This window comes from Channa argus, chromosome 16 (assembly GCF_033026475.1).
Source record: "Channa argus isolate prfri chromosome 16, Channa argus male v1.0, whole genome shotgun sequence".
Taxonomy (NCBI): domain Eukaryota; kingdom Metazoa; phylum Chordata; class Actinopteri; order Anabantiformes; family Channidae; genus Channa; species Channa argus.
This window is the reverse complement of record NC_090212.1, coordinates 12778448-12802778: the sequence shown is the minus strand read 5'-3', so window position 1 is coordinate 12802778 and position 24331 is coordinate 12778448. Positions and strand designations below refer to the sequence as shown.

Sequence of the window (24331 nt, the reverse complement as noted above, 5' to 3'; positions counted from 1 at the left end):
CTTTAAATATTGCCATTCACGAACTTTACGTGAAGAAACTTGGAAGTTGCAACAGCAATGATGTGTTTTTTTTGTGAAAATGACATTTTAAATGTCAGACTGTGTTTTACTTTCTTACAAATGTGTACCTACCAGTTGCACTATAATGCAATAAAATCCATCCTCAGTACCTCCTTTTTGAAAAGTTGGATAAAAACGGGATCATTGCGTTGTATCACATTACACTGTGCAGGTGTTGTCATTGTGTGCACTCTTTGTAAACCTTCCCTTTGCATGTTGCTGTGTAGTCACCAGAGGCCCTGCGCCCCGAATGACGTGATTACGCACGAAAGTAAAACTATGAGGGAAGTTATGGAGCCTTAAAGTTGCAGCACCTCTCACACAAGGACTACTCCTCCAGGTAAGGAGGCGTCTGAGAGAGGGAATATAGGAGGGGTCCTATCTTCCAGCCGAGGTTGACAGTGCCTTGTTATTGGCTGACAGCAGGGGCACTCTTACCTGTACCTGGGAGAAGGAGTGCCATTCGTCATCGTCCAACTCCGAATCAGGATCGACTTTTACTTCTTCCAGCAGCCCGGAAAGGTACAAGTCAGCTAGGACGACTGGGAAGTGAACGAGCGACTGCAGCAGGACTCCGAGCATGGAGCCTATAATGTCGTGGAGCGAGGAGAAAGTCAGCGAGTGGCTCCAAGGTGAGGAACATGGCTCGCTTTTTCTTCCCCCCCTCCCCCGCTTTTTTTTCTCAACCACTTGATCGCCTCACAGGTACTTTGGCTCACACGGTAAAGTCAGAAATAGAAGCGCCACACAAATCCTCTTTGGAGTGAAAGGTGGAGGTGGAATGAGGAAGTGACCTGTGCTGAGAGAGAAGCTACTACAGCCGTGCTCTGATCAGTGTCAACAAGTGAGGTGGGACCATCAAAAACAACTCTGAGTGTGGGGGGGGGGGGGCATGTTGCCTTCACCGGCCTGACCCAAAAATATGTCTTCTGTTCGCCCAGAGGGCCCCATGCTGACAGTTTACTACTGTTAATGCAAAGTATTATGGACATGTCATAACTGATCATGATCCAGTAAGAAAGGGGCAACTCTAAGTACTTTTAAGCGTGACACATGCCCATTAGTATTAATACTCTTACCTGAGTAAAATGCAGGATTTGCACTATATAAGGACTGTATTAGTATTGTAGTATAGATACCTTAATAGCATCCACCACTGCCAATACATGCAATAACAAATTTAAGATGTTGCATTAAGGCATTTTAGTTACTAAGGCATTGTTCTACACAGGTACAGTCAAGATATATGATAAACGTATAATATCTTCATTATGTAAGTTATTAGCTATTTTGTAAGATCATTATATAAATAACTCATGTTTTTCAAACCAACCATCACCCAACATGAAAGAGATTAAAGGTCTTTTCCAGTGTTTCATATTTAATTCAGCATACAAGCAGCTTTACTGCCTCATGATCACTATGCATAGGTCTGCCTGTACATGCATGTCTCCTTCATGAATGTGTGGGTTTTCTATATACTTGTGCCATCCATGTGCTTAAAGTGTTTGTTTGTGTCCCTTGGCCAGGTCTGGATGCCCCACTGCATCAATATTCAGTCTTGGAGTGGCATTTGACGGGTCTTGATCTGCTACACTTGACCTTTCAGGACCTGGAAAAGCTGGGAGTCCAAAAGATTGGACACCAGGAGCTCATAATGGAGGCTGTGGAGAAGCTCTGCTCACTGGTGAGGGATGAATATGAATCACGTGTTTTCTGTGCATACATTGCTGTTTGTTGTGTGATTGTGTGTGGGTGTGTGTGTGTTGTGGTGGTTGTGTTAGGAGAGTTGTATTCTGGATATTTACTGAACTGTCATTTTCTTGTCTTACTGTGGTCTTGTGTATCGTCTGATTTTGGGAGCACAGTGAAGTGTTGTTTTTTCCACCATCACATTGTTTTAGACCATGTTCTGCTCTTGTTTGCATTGTAGCTGTAGGATAAATCAAACCGATATACAAAGCAAGTGATCTTACTGTCTTACAAGTCCTGCTTCATCAACACACTCGTAGCCTTGAGCGACTTTCACCAATTTTGAGTTCATTGCTTCACTTTTGCTTCAACTTTTATGTCAAATCCCCCCTAGTCAAGCATATCATAGTATAATTGTTATGTATAATTTTTCTAGCCAACATCAAGCGACTAGTCATGCGTGAGCTGCAACCCAAGGAGATTTTGAATACAAAAGCATTTGCTTAATAGTTTTCATGCACATTTCTGAGAAAGTTTGAAGTCAACTTAAAAAAACACTCACGTCTCCTCTTTGATGCTCTGTCCTGTTTTATTTATTTATTTCTGTGCCTAATTAATTTTCCTCCCTGTCCAATATTGAGAGGGAGTTTTAGGAGACTTAAATAGTCACGTTGGTGTGTGGGGGGTGTTTGTGTGTTCCCACAGTGGCCTTTGTTTAATTGGAGGGCTAATTGAGCAGGACATTACCAGGCAAGGTTCCAGCACTGGTGGTGTAACAGCCTGTGAACATCAGACTAAAGCTCAGGCTGCTTCTTAAACTGCTTGTTGTCGAATTGTTGAATGAACTGTGATTGAAATAATCATTGCAACATTTTTTGCCCAGTGTCTGAAAAGATGTTTGTGAATATGAATCCGGTCTTCCTGCAGCAAAAACTTAAAAGAAATATGTGTTATTTGTTATAGGCTTATAAATAAAACCGATGTGTTGGTGCACGATTTAGAATTTCCACTGTATAAGTGTGCGTGTGTGTTTGTGTGTGTGTGTGTGTGTGTGTGTGTGTGTGTAAGCATGTGTCTGCCTTCCTCTTCCTCTCCTCGCTCTCAGTCTTGATGCTCCATGAAGTACTAACACTGTGCTCATTCATAAAAACAACCATCAGACACTCACATGGAACAAACCAAACAGTTACATAATTAACAAATGCAGCGTTGAAAAGGCCATGAAAAATACATGGCCACTTGTTGACGGAGGCTTGTTCTGGCCGGTCGGTGTTTGAAAACAAAGCCTGACCGGTCCAAACCTTTTGACCACTGATGGGTGAGTCACGACAATAACTTCAATGGCATTGGAGAGTCACTCCTCAAACCGCTGGGCAGAAAACTGTGATGACAGGCATGCTGTGTGAAAGAGACAATAAAAGCTCTGTGTAAAATTCTCTTTGTTTGATTTCATCCCCTGCTTTTGTATGATTTCTCTTCAACTTGAAATGATTTGACATAAACTCTATTATGTGAGAATATTCTGTATATTAATAGTGTAATAGCAACTATAGCTTTTGCTTTCACTATTATGCTGTTACTCACCCATCAGTCACAACAATAAATGTCAAACTTTAATGTCTGACCCTGAGAATTTCAGCGATGGATTAGTCATTTGCTAATGGTGTGTGTCTGTGGATGCGTGTGTGTGTTTCTTTTGTGTTTGGACCTTTCAGACGTACGGTACAGGGGGAGAGAACCTGCGAGGTCTGACAGAGAAGCTGCGTGCTGTTGCCCACACGCTTCAAAAGAGCATCCAGAGTCGCTGGTGCCTAAACAGCTATGATGGAGGGAGCAACAGCAAGCTACCTGCTGTTGTTCTGCAGGCTGTAGTGGAGCTCATCACCTCTGCCAAAGAACTCTTCTCTCTGCTCAACAGGTTTGTAAAGAGGGAGTTATCTAACCGTTACATATACAGTACTTGAAAAGTTATTTTTTACTCAGAAATGTGCCCTGGTGCGTCTTATAAAAATAGTTGTGGATGTATTTTTTGTTGCTGTGGTTTTTATGTAAAAACAATGGTCATGTCTAAAACTTGTTTTGAGGTGGAGCCATTATTTGGGGATATTTTGGTCCACAACTTTCCTATTTACGTGACACCCTCCGTCGAAAAAGCAAATACCAGCCCCACACCAGTGTCCTTCCTGCTGGGTGGACTTTCATATGCTATTTTAACATCCCTTTTATGTATCTTTGTTAATTTAAAAATGTGCCCTTATGTGAATGTACTTGCTTGTAGAAATCCTTTGGCTCCTTGTGCAAACTTGAAATTGTACCCTCATCTGTCCAGGTATCAGTTATTCCAGCTCAGTGGATGCACCTCTTCTAAGAACATATTCAACTACTGCAAAGATTTGGGGGACATTGTGCACAAGGTTGGTCCATTCATTACGCTATTAATTAAGTGCATACAACCTGTGTGTAACTGTTAATTACATGTATACTGAAGGGCCAGGTCCGCCCCTCTGTTGTTTTAATTTTTATCAAGTGGCGGCCTTTTCCTGCGCACACCTTATAAAATCATGAGTTCTCTGTCTCTCTCTTTATTAAATGGAACCACTCACGAGAAACCTTGTTTCTAGTGGTGTTGTCACCCACACTAAATTTCTGAAGAGGAACTACAACCTGCAGTGCAACTGGCTATTTTACTTTAATTCAGGCCCTCAAATAAAAAAATAAATAAAAAAACGGAAGCAAAAACAAACTCCCTGTTCCTCTGCTTAGTTTTGGTAGTGCATTAATTATCTTTACATTCCTGTCATATTTCAAGGCAGCTGTACCTTGAAGAAGCGTAGGTTGAAATTATTGCCAAACAAGAAAGCTGGATTTCATTTGTGTTTACCTCTTTGTGATACTATGACACGATGAAAATGTCTGAATGGAATGGGAGGAAGAATTTTTATCATTTGTCAAACGTAAATGGGTGAAAAGGTAGCTGAAAAACAGGCCTGGATATGTAGTGGTGCCTAGAGGAGGGAGGGGAGGAAGGGCAGAACATGAAGCCAATGGGTAGGCAGTGAAAGAAGGAGGAGACTGAAAGAGGGATTGCTCTGCCACTGCTAAATGACTTTTGACTCCTGGGGGAGTGCCCATTGCAGAATGCACAGCAGAGAGCAACAGGCAGAGAGAGAAGGTCTATTACCTCTGAAACAACACTGTAGTGTAAGAGTCTGACTGAAGTTAAAAGAGAAGAAGACAAAAAGAAGGTAGAAAATAGGACATAATTAGAGAGAAGCAAAGAGACAGTAAGTTGCAGAGTAGCTGAGGGTGAAAGAGGAGGTTCAGTATTTAGTTTATATATAGCACTTCTGTAACCGGCTCTGGAGGCCTGCCCGGCACGACAGGTACACTTCTCTCCACTCTTTGGATAATTCTCCCCAAGGTGATGTTGCTGCTTTTGGCCTTTGTCTGTCTGCTTAAAATGGCTCGAGCCTACGCTTACACGAAACAGCCAGTAAAAGTCGAAAACCATCCATTCTGGATTTTTTGTTTGTTTATTCCGGCAGGGTGGATTATAATACTGGAGCTGTTTTGAGACTGGGCATAGTTTGAACTAGATTTTGCAGTTTCACACATTCACAGGGGTTAGAACAAGCCTGTTAGATCTATGTGAGAAATGAGAGTCATGGCCTCATTGTTGGTGTAACATTGTTCTTATGGACTTTAAGGCCCAGAGAGGAAGAAAGGGGAAGTATGAATTACAGATAGGGATTTATGTTGTTGACACTGATAGGATGTTTTCCCCACTGTGAACTCAATCAGATTTGCGCCTGTTGACTGTTGTTTCCATTCATTGTCCGCTCCTTAACGGCACAGAGGCAAAGCACTGACTGAGTGATTACTAAGTTAAAACCTCCCCTGCTTTTGTCAGTGGTGCCTCTCAGAGGTTGATCACCACCTGTTAATGACTGGCTATTGTTTGCTCAATTCCTGTTTTGGAACTGTGTGCCCACTCGTGTCTATGCTCACAGGTGTCTTAAATGTGAAAATTATTGTCCATAAAGAGGTAGTTTTGTCCACTAGAACCCAGGGTCGTGTGAATGTTGGATTAACTTGACAAAATGACTTAAGTAATTGAAGTGAAAACAATAGGATTATTCAGAATTTCATTGTTTCTGGATTTAATGTTTTAAATTACATTCATTTACAAAATAATACTGGAAATAGTGTAATTTGAAATGTGTAAAACCGCCATATTACCTGTGTTTGCAGGTGCTGTGTAGGTACATTTAAAATCCCTTGGGAGATAAACTAAAAGGTCAGACTGCTGACAGGCTGTCACACCTGTATAAGAGACCAGAGAAAATGAAAAATCCTCTGGCACGTGTGTTGAGGATTCATCCATCTGCACTAACTGTCCTCATAGCATTATCAACCTGCAGGCACGCAGCCTAGTAGACAAACGCGTTGATTCAAAAATATAACATTCAGACAGTGTTTGCAGACTAGAGACTCCATGGCTGGTTTAACTTAGCTCCCGGCTAATTGAGCTTCATCATGAAATCTTTTTCTGGAGAACTGCTTCCACAGAAGCTGCACCACATCCTTCACACTAAAGAAAGGAACCTCATTTCCTGTAAAGTGTCTGTGTCTTTCCTTTTTGCACCTCGAGGGCAATCAAGGTCTGTAGTCAGCTGGTGTTGTTTGGATCCCACACTGGAGTTGTCAGGGCTAAGTTTATCACACATCTAGCTCGCACACTCAGTCTGCTTTCAACAAGCAAAGTCCAGTAGAGAGAAAAAAAAGAGCGCTGTGTGAGCAATGAAGTTGGATTTGAGCATAAAATGAGAGGCATAAAATTAAGGTATGTGAGTTCATTTGTTTTAGTTTTTTGGTTCATTTGGTTGTGACATAAAATTCTACAGGTGAAAATGTGACTAAGAGATTTTGCGTTTGACAAAGTCATGCTTCCGAATGTAGGACAGCTTCAACATTTTAGTTAACGATTTCATTTGGCTGTAAAGCTATAATAATAGACAACATGATACAATGGACTTCTCTGTTGTTTAATTAGCAATGATCAACATGTTTACTCATTCTGGGCTGACTTTTATTACATAAAAGTACAGAACAGAGGAAATTATGAGACTCTGAACATAGACCAGACGGATTGGCATGACGTGAGCTGTCAGAAGTGACCGACTACAGCTTTACATAATTCATGGGGCTGAAAAGGGGGCACACAAAAGAAATCTAAGGTTCAGAAGTGGGGTATAATCAAAAGAAGAGGATTTATTCAGGAAGGAAATAAGAAGAAAGTTTTTAGAAGGTGGGATGAGGAGCAGATGCAACAGGGATCGTAAATAGTTGCAGCATGTCTACCAGTTTTTTTATAACTCGGTGACCTGGTGACAACTCTGCTGGGTAAGTCCAAGCATGTAAATAAACTGTCAGACATCATCACAGACTTGATGGGTCTTGACCACAAAAAGCTTTATGTTATTTCCAGTTGTATGTAAACAACAAAAAGAAAAACAAAATTAAATTGCATGGTCTGTGTTTTCACATCTATTGTATGCACATTAATTTGCCTAATAGCAAATCTGTGCAATACTTTTAGCTTTTTGTTAATGTGCGCCCATGCATGACTGCATGCATTCTTTTTGTCTGCCTTTTACAGAATGTTACACCCACATAATCACGTATCTTTGTTTCCTAGACAACTATAGAAGGAACAGCCACACAACATGCTCCACAACAGCAAGTTTCTTTTTATCGATTAAAACAGATGCATGTTATCTTGCACTGCATAAGATTGCAATGAAATTTGTGCATTCATCACAATGCTGCAAACTGCTGCATTTAACAAAAAGGGTGACAAACTGAAATTTATTCAGAAAACCTGAAACGTACTGTAATTATCCTAATGGGATGGTACCATTCATTAATGTCTACATTCTGGCAAACCTGTAACAACTGTAGTTGCAGTGAAGTGGACTAAAATGGCAGCCCTGAGTGCTGGTCTATAGAATGAACTTCTGCTATTAAAAGGTTAATATATTTCTTTAAATGTTTCAGTTGTGTGGCCGTAGAACCCTAGTTCTGCTTAGGAGATGGAGAATTGAAAGCACGTTGATCTTTACAATATCTGTAGTGTTTCTGCCCCAGAAATGAAACACTGTCACCTTTGCGAAGGCATCATATACTGCACTTCAGTCGTATATGCTTCATACAGAATCTCTGTGGGTATATGCAAAAAAACAAGTAATCGAATGTGAATTTAAAAGTACATTGGGATTGAGTGATATATAGCACACTTGTTTGGGCACCTTTGGTGTTAATTAGATAAACCATTCATGTAATTCAGCACTGAGCTTTAGTTTGTGCTTGTTTCCCACCACACCCTCCTGACGTCACGTCAGTTTCATTGCGGAAGTGTAGGCTACCTGTTGCCATCTCACCCACACAATGTGAAGTCATTTCCTGTTCTGACAAAGTTAAAGGGAAATGTTGATCATGTTGTGGTGTTTTGGGGAAACCTCCTGTGACATGGGCAACTACAACAGAAATCATAGCTGCGGGTTTTTTACCTTATGTTTAACAGGCAATGGTGAGATGTTGTAAAGAAAGAGATGTTTGCTTCTAGAAATGTGAAAGCAGAAGTGATAGTGTGTGGTAGGTAACGTGGAAGGTGGCAGCTATTATATAGGCTACCTCAGCTACTAGCAGATCTGTAACTAAGAACATGGATCTGGCCTAGTTATAAGAGAATGTATATCCCAGGTTGGAACCCTGGTGTGTACAGTTACCCACCTCCTAAAGTGAATCCGTATCAACCACTGCAGGCTGATCTGGATTTGCAGTCTCACTAATAAAATTGAAACAGAAGAAAATATTTAAAAACATTAGGGATAACAAAGTTCTCACGTGTTGCAGAGGTGATCAGGTGAGGCCAGTGCAACCCCAAATTGTGGCCAACATCATCCGGATCTGCCACTAGTTCGTTGCAGCCCCACCTTGGTCACTACTAAAATATCTCAACAAGTGGATTTTCATGAAATTATCTACTGCTAGTTGGGTGACCGACTTTGTTATGCCCTCACTTCTATTGGAACAATGTGTTTTATTCAATGTTTGTTCAGTGGGTAGTCAAAGTGATTTGTAGTAAATTTAATAAAACATTTCCATGGTCAGAGCTTACTTTTATTTCTAATCATTACCTGCAAATCTAAACATGCTGACATCAACATTTAGTGCCGAGCTTCACTGTTCCTTTGTAGCCTCACAGAGCTGCCTCAGCTTGAAATAATACTATCAGGTAGGATTTTTTTTATGGGCTAAAATTAACCCTGTGACTATTTTCAGATCCATTTACCAAAGACTGTTTGTACTAATAATATGTTTTGGATATGCAGATGGCTCTCAGATGTTTGGCTTTTCCACTCACTTAATTTCCCTCTGGGAAGGATAGAATTGCATGAATCTTGATTCTTAAATCTTCTTTAATCATATCAGCATACAGCAATGTGCCTTGACAAGTTCAAGATATAGATCTGGTCATCTTTAGCATGCTTTGTCTCTAAGGTATACAGATTCAAACAAACACCAGAGTGAAATAGAAACAAAAACACAAGGAGACACGTGAAACTGACCAGCAATAACAACAGAACCCTTTCCCAGTCCTACCCCTTCTTTGCAGCCTTGTGTCACAGCCTTTAATTACCCCAGAAATCCAACCGCGCTCACTGTTGATCCCTTGTTACATTTTACAGGGATTAGCTTTCCCTCCAATCCGTCATATAATTCACCACATCATCAGGCTCTGTAAATTAGCTTATAGGCAGTGATGGTATGTGGCATCATTTTATTCAGTCAGTGTTCAGTGCTGTGTAAACTTCTACCCTTTTCACTCATCTGCCCTCATTAAAAGCCTCCCACTCATCTCTCCAGCTCCCAGTCCAGCTCAGTTGCCTCATAGTTATCCCTGTAGGAGCATTCAACGCCCTCCTCCCTGAAACTAGAGTCTACTAACTGTAACACTGTCTATTGAACTCGGCTTTATGTTTGTATGTATGTACGTATGCAGTATTGTAAAGTCGGTGCTAGTGATAACGTGGATATTACACAACATTGGAGGTGTCACAATCTTACTTGACCGGTTTTTCTATACTATTTGTAGTATTTTAAGTATTTATTTCTACAAAATAATGTTTTACCAAAGCCCACTCAAGGTCTAGTATGATGCATCTCTCACGTGCGGGGTTCTAAGGCCTTTGTGCTGTGAGAAGGAAACAGGACATGAGTTTTGTGTCAGATTGTCCCATTTCCATAAATCAATATCAACATTACATGCTGTGGGCTGCTGTGGTGTCATTTTGGTATGTGGATTTGTGGAACTAGACTGATGGAACTCATGTAATGTTGTTTTGCTCTTCCAGCGGGACAGCACTGTCTATGAAAAGGAAAAGGACATCATCTCTATAGTAAGTCTGCTAAATGTTTGTGTATTTTTTTTCTATCTATCAGTAAGTTTTGGTTGCCTTTGTGTTTGTGTCAAGGTTTGAAATACTTCTTGATAGTGTCCCAATTATATTTACAGTTAAATTTACCTTGTAGTAAATTGTGGTGTGTCCCAATCACTAGTGTCGTCAGTTGGTGGCAGTGTGTGATGAGATCCTGAACTCCAGCTCTGATGCTGTCCTTAGCCACACAGCTCAGCTTGAGAGCGTCGACCTAGTCCCTGTGTCACCGGGTGATGAGCTGGTAAACATGTCTTCTTGCTTCTTATAACTCGGACATTTTATTAATAAATGGACAGCACAACGAATGAAAAGTTGGACCGAGTGATTTCATCTAGAAAATATTACATATATTTATTCAATTTGGATACAATAACAGTAACAGTTAATTTGGTGTATGTGGGCTGTTTCACTTTGACACATATTTTTTCAAATTGAGTAGTTTTGAGTAACATAATAATTCTGTGACTGTTCACTCCATCAACTCTGCTTAACCCATTACGCTCTTGCTCAGCAGTTCTGCCTCATCTTTACTTTCTCGGCCACCTCCAAATTAGATTTTTAGGAACATGTGTTCATCATCTTTCCGTCATTAGTACCATCATTATTTTAAATTACTCTAACTAGTCTATCACTTCCCTAGTTCATGGGCAATCTGCTCTCATTCTGCGTGTTATTTTCCCCTTGCTCTCTCTGTCATTTTCAGCATTCATTTTCTGCCTTCATCATTGCCTGGAGGTTTCCATCATCATTTGCTTCCACTCATCACATCTTTCATCTATTGTAAATTAAGGTTCTCTCAGTTCTTCTCTCACATCTTATTTGTTCATAAACAACTTTCTCTTTCTGTCGCTCCTCCTCTCTTAATGACTTGCTTTTCAGCTGGTACTTTGAAGAAAGCACTTATACCTTACTTATGCACCTTTTAACGTCCTGCATTTCCACTTTCCTTCCCCTTTGTATATTTGGTCATCTTCAGTGTTTTGTCTACAAATGTGAATACCTTTCCCACTTCATTGCCTCTGATCCTGTCGACAAGGATACATTTTGTTTGGGTTTTTGTCCATGGATGCATAATTAAGAGTGTGTGTTTCTGAGTGGCAACAAGTGTGTAGCGGTGGGTTTAACAGTAGACTGCTGGAGGTAATTCATCTCAGTTTCAACATTAGAAAGTATTACTCTTTACAAATTAGTTAAACAGAAAGAAAGAAACCTGATTATTTCCAGTTGAGAGAGAGAAATTAATTAGAGTACCAATAAATAGGTCTACTTTCCAGAAGACTGAGAGAAATGGGAACTTTATACAGAAAGGGAAGTAAGAAGAATTATATTATATTCACATGCACTGTATGTACCGAACATACCGTATGCACTTGCTCAATAGATGAGCTAAGAGTAAAATCAACCTTTTTCCTCCTTTATTTTCCTCATATTTAAAGTCATTTTAGTCACAAGGGAGAACATGGCGAAAAAGAGAATAGTTGCAAAAGAATTTAAGCTATGTGATTACTGAGATCTGGATTGTAACACCAAAAAGGTTTTACTTTGAGTATTAGGACATGATGAACTGAATAGTGACTCAGTGTATGTCCTTGTATATCATTGGTGGTAAATGCTTTAGCTTAAAGCACAGGAAGTCTTTTTTTTTTTTTTCATCGTAGTACAAAAGCTCTTTGTAGTTTTCAATAAGTGATGGATGAGCTTGTTACACTGTGTGGTTGTGAATTTATTTTTGGGATTTTTGCTGTGACAAACACACACAAAAATATCACTACCATGGCAACACTTGATTTAAACCCTCAAATGATCATTTATGTGGACTGAACAATTAACATTAAACAAATGGTTGTTAATGCATTAAAATCAAATGCATTATTGCATATGTAACTATAAGGACATTTTTATGCAGTCTTTAGTCAGAACATATATTTATATCATATCGGTATTTGAATACACTGTCACTCCAGAGGCAAAGAATCTCATTTACATTGACCACTGACATTGTGTGTTATGCAAAACCATCTTTGATGTGTTAACTTCCTGACATTTTTCGGCTCATTTTATTTTGAAATGATGTCATAAACAGTAATTTGTCACAGCTCAGGCTTCCATTTAATCCAAGAAAATTTGGATATTTTCAGCAAACACATTGATGGATTTTTAAAAATGTATTTATTTCTTTTTTTATCCTTTTGGCTTTTCCTTAGTTCAGGGTCGCCACAACGGATCATTGTCTGTATGTTGATTTGGCACCGTTTTTTTGGACTTGCACTGCTCAGCTGGAGATGGGAATGGGCTGTTAGTGGTTTAGTGTCCAGAGACACTTTAACATATAGCCAGGACCGGGGATCGAGCCACTGACCCTGTGGTCCATGGACGACTGCCGCCCCCAACTAAACACATTGATGGATTATTAACTCTATATACTGTAGTATGTTGTATTTGGACTGTTAAGTGGTGGAAGGGATTTTTTTCTCAAGTTTGGCTCTTTTTAGGTCAAATTTATTCATGTCATCATGTGACATGTACTGATTATATGCAGTCAGTGCAGGCTGACGGGTAGTTACAGGCCTAATACATCCTGAGACAGACATCCAACAGTTATGAGAAGATTGATCAGCCTACTGTGAGCATTCTGGTGAAGCATTTGGACTCACAAGATGTGCACATGTGTGGCACAGTTCCTAGCATACAATGCAGATTCATCAGAAGAAAATGTGTATAACATCTTTCTGTTTTTCTGTCTCTCAGGGGATTGAGATCAGATCCACCAGCTCAAGTAATCACTATGTGACTGGCACTGCTGCTGAGGTCAGAATCTCTCATTTACTTTCTTTCTTTTACTATTGAACCATAAAGTGTTAACCATCCCTCCCACCCCACTGCTCTTAAGCAGTCCTCTGAAGAGAAGCTTCACTCAGACCTCTCTTCCTCTTGAACCCCAGACCAAACACCTCAACCTCAATTTTTCCATGAAAATAGCTGCAGCTTCCATCTAAAAGAGTCTTACTCTTACAGTGTAAGTTTACCTTAACACTGTTTCATTCCTTAACCGGTTCTGTCTTGTCACAAGTGGCAGAGTGCTGATATGTTATTGTGTAATAGGTAACTAGCTGTGTGTGCACGTTGAAGATAACAGCTTTACACTTGTCTACACTTCATTTGTGCACTTGTCTGTCTGAGTCTTTTGTGTGGAAGTTTTTTGGTTTTTTTAATCAGTTGTGGAAAGAAAACTCATGAACTCTCTTGCATTTTTGTTTTCAGTAGCAGGATGATAGGTACACACAAATGCTTTTGACTACTGTTAATTCTGTGCTGCACAGTTGAAGTAGTATGAATTTGTGGCATGATGAAGAAATCCCCTTATAAATATTTTGGTGTGACAGTTTATTTTTAACAGTAATTTTAGCCCTTTCACTGTAAATTCTTTGTTTAAGTGTTGAATTTCCTCAGTACAGTATTTTCATCTATTTAACTTTGGTTTAAATTCACTCAAAGTTTGATGTAGATAAAAGCTTGACTAAAACAACTACAGTATCCCATAGATGGAGCACACATGTATGATTTTCTTAGAAAGCCAAAGATCAGTGAGGTCTGGGGGCTGAAATAAATAAGGAAGAAATGGAAGGACGGAGGATTGTTTATCAGCCAGAATAAGGAGGGATTGTAAAATGAGTATGAGTCTATATCTGTCCTCAGGGACCGAAAGATGGAAATGTTATTTTTCTATGATGTCAACAAAGTGCCCTAGGCTCCTCTGCTACTGCAGTTATATCACAATGACTGACTCCTAATAAGAGATGTGACCAATGCCCACAGACAGTACATGCCTCTGTTCATGACCTTTGTACTGCTTCATACACAGATAGCATCTTTATAATCATAAAATCAGCATGAGCAGACAAAGTATTTATTTTAAGTTGATCATCCCAGAATAACAAAATGGGAGTTGTTGAAATGACAATTCCGTGAGATAATATAAGTCAAACTGCTGTTAAATCTTTTCATGCTGTGATAGAGGAGTCCCATTTAATATTTACTTACTGTATATACCAGGCCAGTGTGGGTGGACTTTAGTATGAATTTTACAACATATGCTATTTAACCTAAATATTTTCAAGAGGAGTCCTGCTTTGTACACAGCTGTTTGTAATAAATGAATTAAAATTAGAATTGTGTCACTCTCTCTCTCTCTCTCTGCCATCTCTGTACTTACACTTGTCTCTGCTGTCTACTATAATCAAAGGCAAAGTTACCCATACAGCATAATTTAATTCATTAAAGAAAAGCAGTATATTACTCATCACTGTTTAAATATTCAGTTTTTAAGATTTATGTTGTTTGCATACCGTTGCAGCCTTCCAAAAGTGTCGATGTGAAGATTTTGGCTGGTGATGAAGTAATCCAAGTCAATGACCAAGTAGTGGTGAGTAAAACAGTACTGTATATAGATTTAGTGTACTTACATGCATATATACGTGATCCTGTCAGACTTAAAGGGAGTACGAATAGCGAATAATGTCATGTCCAAAGTCGCACAAAGTTCTGTACAATTATGTCCTATTAAGTCAGTTTTTCCATCCCAAGTGTGTAAAACAAATACCTGCGTGCTGGAATAATGATCTGTAATGCTGCATCAGGTGGGCTGGAGTAGAGCAAATCTCGTGAAGAAGCTGCGGGAGAATCCCAGTGGCGTGACTCTGGTCCTAAAGAAGATCCCTGGGTCAGTCCGACACAAAGACTCAGTCCAGCAGCCCTCCACCACACAGGTCAGGGGTCATTCAAGCCTTCGCCAATCACCTCAGCACTCCCTTTAGTGTAGTAACTTTATAGCAATCGCTGTAAATGGTAAACATGCTGTATCCAACTTTTAATTGACAATTGTGTTTTGGACAGTATCTGCACCAGCCAAGTGAAATTCTGTGTACCTGTATGCAGAATTACTTGTGATGAGGCCACACAGAGACTGCAACATTGTCAGGAGTGGCTTTTGTTGCCTGATGCTCATATATTGCTCCACAACTTTGGCATCGAAAACTTGACTTGAAAACATATATAATATAATTATATCCAGGGGTATACATAAAATCTGCCTTCAGAAGATGTATTGTTTACATGTCAGGGCAACCAAACATTGCCTTTTATGAGAATCCCCTCTTTAATTTACAATTAACATCACTTGGGATCTGTTTCCATAAACACTCATATGCTCTCACTAGTCACTATGCCGACTGTTTTGTCTTTGAACTACACTCTGCATGTGAGATCACACACACACACACACACAAACCACACTGCATTTCACATTTCAGATTTGTAAATATTATCATCTAGCTGGATGCATAAAGTGGGAGAACACACACACAAGGAGATGTAAGTCAGACAGTTCAATCTGTATCAATACTGCTCTCAAGGTGCCCTGCTATTGGCAAGAGTTTTACAGACTGCGTATGTGTGTGTGTTTATGTTATTATCACATCTCCTTGGCCACAGAGTGAACACCTGTGGAGTGCTCACCTTTACAGTCCACACAACATCCGCCTGTTTTGTTTTGTGCGCACACTCACATGCTTCTTCCGCTGATTTCTTTTCAAAAGGAGGTTGAAGAGAAAGAAAACAAGTCAGAGGAGGAAGAACATAAGAACGAGGAGGAATATCTGAGGCACTCCATATTTGAGAGGGTAGCAGCTTCTGTCAGGTCTCTGTCTTTTAGGTGAGCGCATAAATGACCTTTTTCTTTCATAATTACACTATGTGTTACTTTTAATAATTCCACGTATATATAGCGTGCATTATATTGTATCTTAATAAAATTTTTGCATTAATTTTTTTTTTATTGTTTAAAATTCAAAATGACAAACCACCATAGAGAATTATAATAGCTAATACATTTTCCATTTGACAACTTCTAATCAGTTGCATAGCTATTAGATGTAGGTCATCCAGGAAAATATAGATTCATTATTAAAGCTAGTCCTGAACCATACTTTGAAATGATAGCTATGAGAAAAATAAATGTATAGTGAGCAATATTTAAGCAGTAGAGCAATATTTTAATGAGTGGATCCCTTGAGTCTGTTCCAGACGGGGCAGTATGGCCAATGTTTTGTCCTATTCCCCTGAGCAATAGGTGGCAGTAATTCAAGAGGAAAGTAGCTAGAAAACTACAAAAACATGAATGCAAACAAACTGAAATGTCTTATTGAGGAAGAAAAAAGGGATACAGACAACTGTTTTTGTAAAGAAGCACTAAGTGTGTTTAAACCCTTAATTGTCAAATATCTTACATCACCAGAATATGAACACTAAAAAACTTTCGACAATTACGAGCCAATCTCATCTCAGATACGTTATATCTTGAATCGAAAAATAAAGTGTTTTGTTTTCTCATATGAGCAATAAAGAGACAAGCTAACCCGTGGGAACTTGCAATGTTTCCCTTACTACAAATCAACTTGGAAACTATGTCTTTCAGTGTGTAGACAGAAAAGGTTTCATCTTAAGATTTGTTCACCTAAAAAAAAAGACCAGAGATTTACTTATTGTAGCAGAGCTGAACCTCCCGCAAACCTTTTGACCTTGTTAATCTGCCAAGACCTGGTGGGTTTGCAATGAGGTCACAAAGCAAATTCCATAAATTCCTTTATGCACACTCACATCCCACAGATGACTTGAAAATAGAGAAAAAGAAGAGATGAGGAGAAAGACGACAAATGACAGACAAATGGAGAGAGTGGGTGGAGATGGTGCATTAAGGTTGTAACTAGTCCTGTCACGTCCCAATACACCACGCACTAAGGAAAATAACAAGAAGAAACTTTACATTAAAGGCATACAGAGTTATATTTCATCCCTTTTTAACCACATGTTTCTCTTCATATGAACATTTAATGTTTTGTCTCCTTTTCTAACTGGTTTCAACTATCTGATGTCAGTCCCTCTCAGAATCATCTCAGTTGTTCTCAGTGTTGTTGTGAGTTGTTTCTTTGTTTTGCCTTGCAGGAAAGCCGTTCATGGGCCAGAGATCCATCAGCAGCCTATGGGACAGGAAGAATCAGAGTTATCCTCTGAAGTAGAGGGGAGTCTGACTCTCACTTCATATCAAAAACAACAGGGGGGATTGTCAACACAGTCAGCCTCGGGTGAGCAACATCAAGGAAATGAAGGAAATTTAATTTCCTCAGAAATCCTTAAGTTGCTCTCAAGTTGTATTTTGAAGGAATCTGGTTCTGTTTGTTAAAACACGATATTATGGTGCAACCTAATGGAGGCACAGTTGATGCAGAGTGTGTAAAGACAAGCATATCGCACCGTGTAGGAGAATTTTTGCTATGACGTTACAAGGATTTCGACCTGTGACCTCACATGGATGAGATGAACACAAATGACAAAATTCTCTCTTAATGGAAAACTACTCAGAGTAATTATTAGCTTGAATGCCAGTGGGATTCATTGCTAGGGCACAGTGGTGTTAACTACAGAAAAGGAAATATTTTGTAATGCTCTGGACACTTACAAAAAACTAGGTTATTTCATTGTTTCAATGTCTCAATTCTCAGGAGATTTTGAGGTTTTGGACAGTTCAAGGCTCTCCCCAAGACTTAAAAGAGACAGTCTGCCATCATCTAGAAGTCCTTCCCCACTGCGATTAGTGTCATTCAGAAGTCCTTCACCTCAGGGAACCAACCAGGAAACAGCTAGCATCAGTTCCTGCCCTGAAATGGTGGGACACACGGTGAGAGGAAAAGGAGTAATATTGGTTGTTGAAATGTTTGAACCAAATCACTTCACAAGATTTGAAAAAAACAAATGAAATGTTTTTCAGGGGAATAAAGACACTAAGAAGAGCTCCACGAAAGGTAATAAAAATTAGTGTACCTACCAAAATAAAATATGTGCTATGAAGAAAAGAAACAGATAAGGAAAAAAAGTGCATTTTTTTATATGTGTATGCTTTGAAAATATTTAGACAGGCAGGAAAATAAAATTGACCAAAAATGTCCATAAATGACCAACTCTAAATACTGTAAGGGTTAAAGATAAGCAAAGTTTATAGGCTTCTTATGATCATTTGTTAAAAAGGGGTTCTATAAATGCCCTTACAAAAAGATTGTCCAATATTTGTATCTTGTTAAAGCGGTACTCAGTAGTCGACATTACCGCTGAATTTACCTTCCGTGTAGGTACGTCAACAGCTATGAGTCGCCGTCGAGTGTCCTGCCGTGAGTTGGGTAGTCCCGACTGTGATGGATGGCTGTGGAAGAAAAGAAAGGACAGTGGTGTCTTCGTCACCCAGAAGTGGCAGCGCTTTTGGTTCATCCTCAAAGGACCTTCACTTTACTGGTACACCAGCCAGCAGGTGGGCACATGGCAATATTTTATGTCTAAAAAGTCAAATAACTGAAGCTGTATCTTTCAAACAACAGCCTCAAAAATGACTTGAGCACTGTTGTGTTACTGGACTATAGATCCAGTTTAATACATGCTTTCATATAGTACTGTGAGCATTTCTTGATACAAGAGCTTGTTAAGGAATGTAAACCAAACATTTAAATGTTAACTTTGCTGCCTGGAATGTTTAAATGTAAATTTTGCATATGTTTTTCTGCAGGATGAGAAGGCAGAGGGTCTGGTAAATATAGCCAGCTACAGCCTAGAGAGCGCTGGGGAGCACAAGAGAAAATAGTAAGGATGAAATGAACATGCTTAATTTAACATTTGATCTTGGAATGTGTGAGCAAAACAGGGGTGCTATTGTCCCCTTTGCACAGTGGAAGATCTGTTTTGGCTTTATGCAGCAATTATGTGATACAGGAAACAATACATTCCTCACTATTTTCAAAATGAAATAAAGTGAATATTGTAGCTCATAGAATCCTATCATAACTGACAAAGGTGATACAAAACCACGCTTCCCCTCGTGTTTGTTTGTGTATGTCGGCATGATTCATGTCTTTTAATTTCTCTGTGATGTGGTTTGACTTTATGTTCTCTGCTCTATCTCCACCAGCGTTTTTAAAATGTTCCACCAACGATTTCAGAACTTCATCTTTGCTGCTGAAAATCTGACTGACATGAGCAAGTAAGCTAGATAAATGCTTCAGTTCAATCTTTTTTTCTTTTTCTTTACAAAACAATGACAGACAGAGGCAGGTCAATTATGCAAGTTTAGACACAACTGCTACATTTCTTACATAAATGACTACAATAACCACTGTAATAAAAGTATACAGAGTTTGGTGCGCCATCAGTGAGTTGTTAAATTATTCTGTTGGTCTAAACTGCCCCCTACAGGTGGCTTTTCAGCAACCAGTTTTTAGGCTGTGTTGTTAGTATTGATCACATATGTTGATATTTATCTATATGGTCGCCTAAGTCTCAACATTACAGAACCAGAAACTGCATAAACGTTATGGTCTGTGTTAATAAAGCTTGTTTTTTTTTTTTGGTCTCCAGATGGATTAACTGTCTGATTGCAGCCCTACAGAAGCACAAGAAGTTGCAGAAAGGCACTGATAGAGAAGAAGGTAGACAATTGTTCTCCTGAACACTAAAACATATGCAACTTTAGTCTTCAAAATTCCTTTTATCCGAACATTGGTTGCACCGGTATCTCTATGTACACTTAAGTTTAAGTAAGTACTACATCATTTGAAGAGTGATGCAGTGTTTGTTGTTTAACACTCTGTAACCTGCTGCAGTGGATTTTATATAAAACGATCAAAATGTGCTTTGCATGGATAAAAACATTATACAGTATGAGCTATGTAAGAATTAAAACCATATTTATACATAGATCTCAAGAGGCTGAGATCCAACAAATGTCCAACATTTGGACCAACCATGGTTAATCCATGGTTTTGATAGTTCAGCTGCTAAGGTCTATAGGCCTAATTGCTGTTGCTATGGTTACCTGAATTTTAATAAATGATTTCAATGTCGTGCCAGCCTATTAAAAGACTAAATGAATTTAAAAAGATGAATGTGAATGTTGCATTAAGTTTTGTTCATGCTGACATACAGTGTAATGGCTAGTATCATTCATTTTACGTCTGTGTTAATTTTTGAACAGATTGTTATAGTGAGACCGACTCAGAGGACGAGAGATCACCTTCACCACGCAGAACAAACAAGGTCAGCACTGTTAGTGGGTGAAATGAGGATAAACACCACCGCACAAAATTCCTTCAGGTCATTATGTGTTTGTTTATTTGCTTCAGAAAGTGCAGTCCAATACGCTGCCCATCTCCAAGGGAAAGTGGACCAAGGTGCCATTATCGAGTCTTCCAACAGGTGGCAGCAAAGTAGCGGGTATTAACTTTATGTCCTGTAGTAGCTGATTTCCAATTTTCTCTCTCATCGAATAATTTCTCTCCGAGGGATGTTTTAATAATTTGTGTTTGTTAATATCTTCTTCACCACATCGTGTTGATTTCTTGGCTTTTACTCTCTGGACTTTTGTCACAGACAGGCAGTTTAGTAACAGCTTCATATGTGGATTGTTGAAAACTGCACTGCCTCAATATTATATGTCATCCAATCATTTTCTCCTGTCACTTTCACTTCTCAATCTTTACTTTCTCTTACTTCCTGCCCTGTGTCTCTGCCCTTGTTAAAAGGTGCCCCAGTGGATGAGATGAGCATGATGATAAACAACATCAAGGAGGGAGGAGTTTCGCTTATTGGCCACGAGCAACCACTTACACATGACCACTTTAGGAAATCGTTCATTCGACGCAACAAGAATCCTATCATCAATGAAAAGGCGCACACACTTCGGGCACTGCAGAGCACTCTTAAGGTGAGCAGATAAGCAGACTGAGGTTACCAGTTACTGTCCAAACACAACATCATGTAATAAGATGCTGATACATTTCACCCACAAAGTAGTTATTACAGAAATCATCAATAATACGGACTGGCAGGTTAAAAATAAGTGTTGATGACAATCATTTAAGTAATTCTTGAGACTTAAAATTGTTTAGTTCAGGGTCATTTCTCCTGACTAAAGAAGATGTAGCAGAAGTAGCTAGTCTGTGAAGCAGCCACACGTACAGTATGTGGCACAATTTCTATTTGTTTCCATGAATTAAGATTTTAACTAGATGAAATACTGACATACACAGCAAGGATAATGTTTTCCCTCATTTGAAATCAGGCAGATTTATGTTTGCGTTTGTGGTCACTGTAGCCTCTTTTTGCCTTACAGGCAAAAGAAGCAGAATTGCATCAGATCAACAAGATCCTGGAGGACTCCAATCTGACAGCCTCAAAGTATCGTCAGTGGAAGGAGCAAAACGAGGAACTATGTCAAGAAATTGAAAAACTGAGGGCACTGAAAACCTCCGATGGAGGCAATAATGTAGTAGCGAAGGACACGCCTGCTGAGGAGGTTGCCTTAGAAACTGTTGCTAAGGAAACAGCTGCCACAGAGACTGAAGGCGCTTACAGACTGAGCCTGAGCGATGGTGAACAGTTAGTAGACGCAGAGCCATCTGATGTTCTGCTGGAGATCCCACAGGGTTCTCTAGGCTTAGACAGTCCAGTGTTAGAATTCTCTCTGGGATCGCTGCAGGATTCAATAAACAAGCAGCTGAGTGAGATGGCAGGGGCTGGAGACGCTGCTGAGAACTACTTCTACATTTAAGACCACACCGGGAGCAGTCACAGCACCGCAAAGTTGCTTTGTTTACTTTAGTCAGTTGGGGGGGGGGGGGGGGGGGGGGGCATTTCATTTTAGCATCAGCTGATGTACACGTGAAACTTTAGTTGAAGTTTGAATTGCCTCAAAATCATGTTAATCAATTGTGTCAGTGAAATGGATGAGGGAAGACTTGTCTTTTTCTACAGGAAACTAATTTAGACTTATATTTGCTCTAAAAAATATAATGAGTTTACAAAAGAGAAATGAACAATGAACAATTTGCCAAGTGTCAATCTGAATAAGTTTTTTTTTATTTATGGGATTCTAAGGCTGTCTTGTTCTCATGATAGAAAATATCATGAGCTTTTCTTAGAATACAATGGGAATCTGTAATATAAATCAAACTTCTTGTAATATGATATGTAAATACAGTATTACTATAAATACTGTATTTATATTTGTTTGTTGACATTGCCTTAATAAAGGAATGCATATGAAATATTTTGCACACAAAATTCACTTCAGAAACAGTTGTGTTTCCTTGTTGGTCAGTGTTTTTGTCTTTTTTGTCAGAGAACACTTCATATCACATGCAGTTATGTACAAATCCAATTTCCAGAAACACATTTTTGATTGTAAATAATACAATGACAACATATCAAATGTTGAAACTGAGAAGTGTGATTGTCTTTTGAAAAGTATGTTTTCAATTTCAATTTAAACTCACATCGTAAAACCTTGGGTGAGGGGCCTGTTTACTGCAATTGTACAAGCATTTGGAAACTGAGGAAACCAAATACTTTATTCTCAAAGCTTTTTCTTTTCCATTTTTGCTTGATATAGAATTTCATCTTCTCAGTTAGAGGCCTTCTTCCTGATATTTATTTACTATCGTAATGTGCCAAATGTTTTAAATAAGTTACAGGTCTGAACTGCAGGCAGAATAGTTTAGCATTCTGCAGAGTCATGCTGTTGTAATACGTGCAGAACGTGGATTGGCATTGTGTTGCTAAAATAAGCAGGACCTTCCCTGAAATCTAGTAGTATCTAGATGGCAGCATATGCAACTCTAAATTTTGTAGATATTGTTGAGCATTAATGATTCCTTCACTGATGTGCAAGTCATTCATGTGATGTTCATTAATGCACCCCCACACCATCACAGCTGTTTTTAAACTGGTATCAAGTCAAATGGTCCCTCTCCTCTTTTGTACAAAGGACTTTGCTCCTATGATTATATGGCATATACGATCCATGTTTCTGGATCATGTCCTTTGCATCCATAGATTTCTCTGGATTTGCTGAATGTTGAATAATATTTTGTAATGTAAATGAAAATAACTCCAACTTCTTTACAAATCATTTTTATCAAGAAACATTATTCTCAAATCATATATTTTTCTACAGAGTGATGAACTTCACCCAGTCCTTACTTCTCAGTCTTAGCCTCTGTGGGATGCTCCTGATTTGCTGTGAGATGTGTGTGTGTCTGGGTGTGTGTGTTGGGTGGGGCTTATCAACTCACACATCTTTTTTCTTATCATCTTCTGTTTTACCTTTTCACGTCATCCTATCTGTATGAGAATCAAAAGGGGCAGTTGTTTGAGCGTTTTGCCATTTCTGCAGCAAGAAAAGTGAAGGCTGTTCACCGTGATCTTCATTGGTGCAATTTAAAGGGCAGCACCATGATTACTGAAAAGTGTGCAATCATTAGTTTATGACAGAAAGCAGATGTGAAATGGAAAAATCTACATGAGCATGTCCATGTCTGTCTTTAATGCTTGACTGTCAGCCTGCCAGGAAGTTCTTTGCACACTCCTCTTTGTGTTATTGCTCTTCAAGCTGTATTTAATGGTGAAGTTATCCCAAATGAAAAATGAAAACACATTCATATCCTAACCTCGGTGCAGTGTTAACTGGTAAACTCCATTTTGTGAGTGAATATGTTTCGCTAAAGTTGATGTTGTTAGTTGATTTTCATTAAAGACCTGGGCCCAAATGAGTATTGCTTGATATATTGTCGATCAGGTTATGTGGTCACTTTGAAAAACTGGATGTTATCATCTGGGTTAACTGCTATCATCTGATAAATGATCCAGGATCAGGTCACTGTTGTCTGGCTAAATCCACATCTGACTAAAGGCCCAAAATTGTTCATTGTCTCTTCAGGTAAGAATCTGTTCACATAACAGGGCTCTTTCTGCTAACTCAGTAGGTTTAGGTGCAATGACCTTGTCTGGTGTACATTGGCTGTGATGATGTGTCTGCTTCTCAATGATGTGCAGAGACATTAAATTTGAATTAAAGTCCAATAGTTGAAGAAAATCCAAGCCTCAGTATGTTTGAGTGCAGTAAAGCCATAAACAATGTAATTAGTAATGTCTTTAAATCTGTATTGGGTCAGTTGTCTATAATAATTTTCAGTGATCTCTGTTTG

General features: G+C 39.1%; 2 protein-coding genes across 6 annotated transcripts in view; one reads left to right on the top strand and one right to left on the bottom strand.

Moving 5' to 3' along the window:
• The window catches only part of rps6ka1 (ribosomal protein S6 kinase a, polypeptide 1), a 45164-nt gene extending 44522 nt beyond the window's left edge, over nucleotides 1-642 (bottom strand). For all 3 annotated transcript variants that reach the window (XM_067480436.1, XM_067480437.1, XM_067480438.1), the window contains exon 1: nucleotides 499-642. In XM_067480436.1, coding sequence (XP_067336537.1) covers nucleotides 499-642 — 144 coding nt within the window. The remainder of the gene's footprint in view (nucleotides 1-498) is intronic.
• On the top strand, nucleotides 554-22413 carry cnksr1 (connector enhancer of kinase suppressor of Ras 1). Of its 3 annotated transcripts, XM_067480435.1 has the most exons (22): nucleotides 555-692; nucleotides 766-909; nucleotides 1590-1747; nucleotides 3468-3670; nucleotides 4082-4166; nucleotides 10170-10214; nucleotides 10375-10494; nucleotides 13002-13061; nucleotides 14608-14676; nucleotides 14891-15019; nucleotides 15848-15963; nucleotides 17253-17392; nucleotides 17810-17985; nucleotides 18076-18109; nucleotides 18434-18609; nucleotides 18862-18935; nucleotides 19261-19332; nucleotides 19707-19777; nucleotides 20323-20384; nucleotides 20471-20561; nucleotides 20870-21051; nucleotides 21460-22413. In XM_067480435.1, the coding sequence occupies exons 3-22, from the start codon at nucleotides 1718-1720 to the stop codon at nucleotides 21895-21897; spliced, it is 2373 nt and encodes a 790-aa protein (XP_067336536.1). In that variant the 5' UTR covers nucleotides 555-692; nucleotides 766-909; nucleotides 1590-1717; the 3' UTR covers nucleotides 21898-22413. The 3 variants fall into 3 exon arrangements, with proteins under 3 accessions (XP_067336534.1, XP_067336535.1, XP_067336536.1); XM_067480433.1 differs by lacking the exon at nucleotides 766-909 and having other exon boundaries at nucleotides 554-692; XM_067480434.1 differs by lacking the exons at nucleotides 766-909; nucleotides 13002-13061 and having other exon boundaries at nucleotides 554-692.
• Nucleotides 22414-24331: the final 1918 nt, after the last annotated feature.

Coding starts and splice junctions, on each gene's coding strand:
- cnksr1 (XM_067480433.1), top strand. CDS start 641: ATGGAGCCTATAATGTCGTGGAGCGAGGAGAAAGTCAGCGAGTGGCTC. Junction 10,215..10,374: donor AAAAGGACATCATCTCTATA/GTAAGTCTGCTA, acceptor CCCAATCACTAG/TGTCGTCAGTTGGTGGCAGT. Junction 18,610..18,861: donor ACTGGTACACCAGCCAGCAG/GTGGGCACATGG, acceptor GTTTTTCTGCAG/GATGAGAAGGCAGAGGGTCT.